The sequence below is a fragment of the Mandrillus leucophaeus genome, unplaced genomic scaffold (genome assembly GCF_000951045.1).
Source record: "Mandrillus leucophaeus isolate KB7577 unplaced genomic scaffold, Mleu.le_1.0 Scaffold722, whole genome shotgun sequence".
Lineage (NCBI taxonomy): Eukaryota > Metazoa > Chordata > Mammalia > Primates > Cercopithecidae > Mandrillus > Mandrillus leucophaeus.
In genome coordinates, this window is record NW_012107831.1 from 634,776 (window position 1) to 636,557 (window position 1,782).

General features: G+C 40.6%; 1 protein-coding gene across 1 annotated transcript in view; it reads left to right on the top strand.

The window, feature by feature from the left end:
* Nucleotides 1–1,782, top strand: part of TMPRSS11F (transmembrane protease, serine 11F) — a 154,180-nt gene that overhangs the window by 74,856 nt on the left and 77,542 nt on the right. The window contains exon 7 of the mRNA XM_011965399.1: nucleotides 655–856. Within this exon, the coding sequence (XP_011820789.1) occupies nucleotides 655–856 (202 nt within the window). The remainder of the gene's footprint in view (nucleotides 1–654; nucleotides 857–1,782) is intronic.

Here is a 1,782-nt window from a genome sequence, read left to right on the forward strand (position 1 = left end):
GATTGACTTGAAATCTAGTCAATTGAGGGTTTGATACCAGGGAAGAAGAATTTTTTTTTTTTAAACTAGTCTTTCAAGTTTTAAAAGACCAAAAAGGTCAATATTGTTTGAATCTGTTAAAATACAGGGCTTTGCAAACACAATAAATTGATTCTCCTTAGTCATTAGTTAAGGGAAAATCATGACCCACATTTAGTATTGGGCTCTCTCTCAGTAATAAGGATACTGCTACTAGTTTTGGTGTGGGTCCTCCTAATTTTGTATCCCACTCTGTCACTTACCAGCTGGGTGACCGCCAGCAATGTTCCCTCTTCAAGACTTAATTTTCTCATCTAAAAGGTATGTTGCTATAAACACATCTAAAACACATAGCAGAGGATCTATACATTTTTGGTGCTAGATGAATTACCTACATATGCTTTATAAGGAGAGACAGAAGTTAATTCCTGGTCTGAATGCCTTGAAATGTTAGTGAACATTTCTTCTGAATCTCAATAGGATCAGCAAGACCTGTATCAAATAAGCCCAAAGGCTGAGTGCTATGAATGGTTCACAAGGTAACAGGGACAAAGGATTATCTACAACCAAAGCAAATCAGAATATACTTTTTTCCTCCTTTTTATGAATAAGAACGATCATGTATTTCTGCGGCAGGCTGTGGAATAAGGATGACATCTTCAAACATGCCATTACCAGCATCCTCTTCTACTCAAAGAATTGTCCAAGGAAGGGAAACAGCTATGGAAGGGGAATGGCCGTGGCAGGCCAGCCTCCAGCTCATACCGTCAGGCCATCAGTGTGGAGCCAGCCTCATCAGTAACACATGGCTGCTCACAGCTGCTCACTGCTTTCGGAGGTAAGTTAACCAAGGCTGCTGTGAACCTTCTTTCCACAGTCCTCATCTGCCATTGATTTAGTGCATCAGAAGAGTCCAGTCTTGCCAGTGTATCCTTTGCTCCATTCAGCGTAGACCCTGCTATCCCCTAAATGGATTATGCTTCCCCTATGCCCTATCTATGATGCTTGAGTTTTGTCATTTATAGTTCTTATATATTTTCCTCTCTCATGACCCTAGTGCTGCCTTTCCATGTATTATATAAAGTAATAAGTAGATTATTGTAGTGTAAAGACTATTACACATGTAACAAGTTTAATGTCTTGCATACTCAAGAAGAAAGTCAGCTACTTTTGTTTTGTTTTTTTTTTCTAATTAATCCCTCTAACTTCCCACTGTCAGCATTGCCATCACTTTACAAATAAGAAAAGAATCATAGTTATCCCTCTTGAAGTTCTCTCTTCTCATTGCATTCTCTAGGAACCCTGCAGGCCTGTATGGTCCAGAAAGGTGTGTGGAAGGTGGGAGAGACCTGCTACCTTGTCTTACTCCCCTCATAGTATTCAAGACTGGTTAAGTACAGCCCAGCAAAATCTCTCTGGGCTTTCATGGTTGTACCCCTTAAAACTCAGCTGTGTCATTTCATGTACACAGACATACACAGCACTCTAGTGCCCAAGGAGGTCAGGAACACACCGCCTTTCTTCCCTGAAGTTTTACCGTTATGGTACAGAAAACTTTTCCTTTTAAACTCTCAAAGACAAAACTCTAAATAGAGACCCTTTGCCTGGCCAGTGGCACTACTTTTGCACGCTACACCTTATTAAAGGAACCTATCCTTGGTGATTCTGGGAGGCGCTTTATCATCCTTCTAAGGGTAACATCCCAGATGGTTCCAAGATACTAAGTTGATTATCTGTTGCTTCCTCACCCAAGAGAAGAGAAAG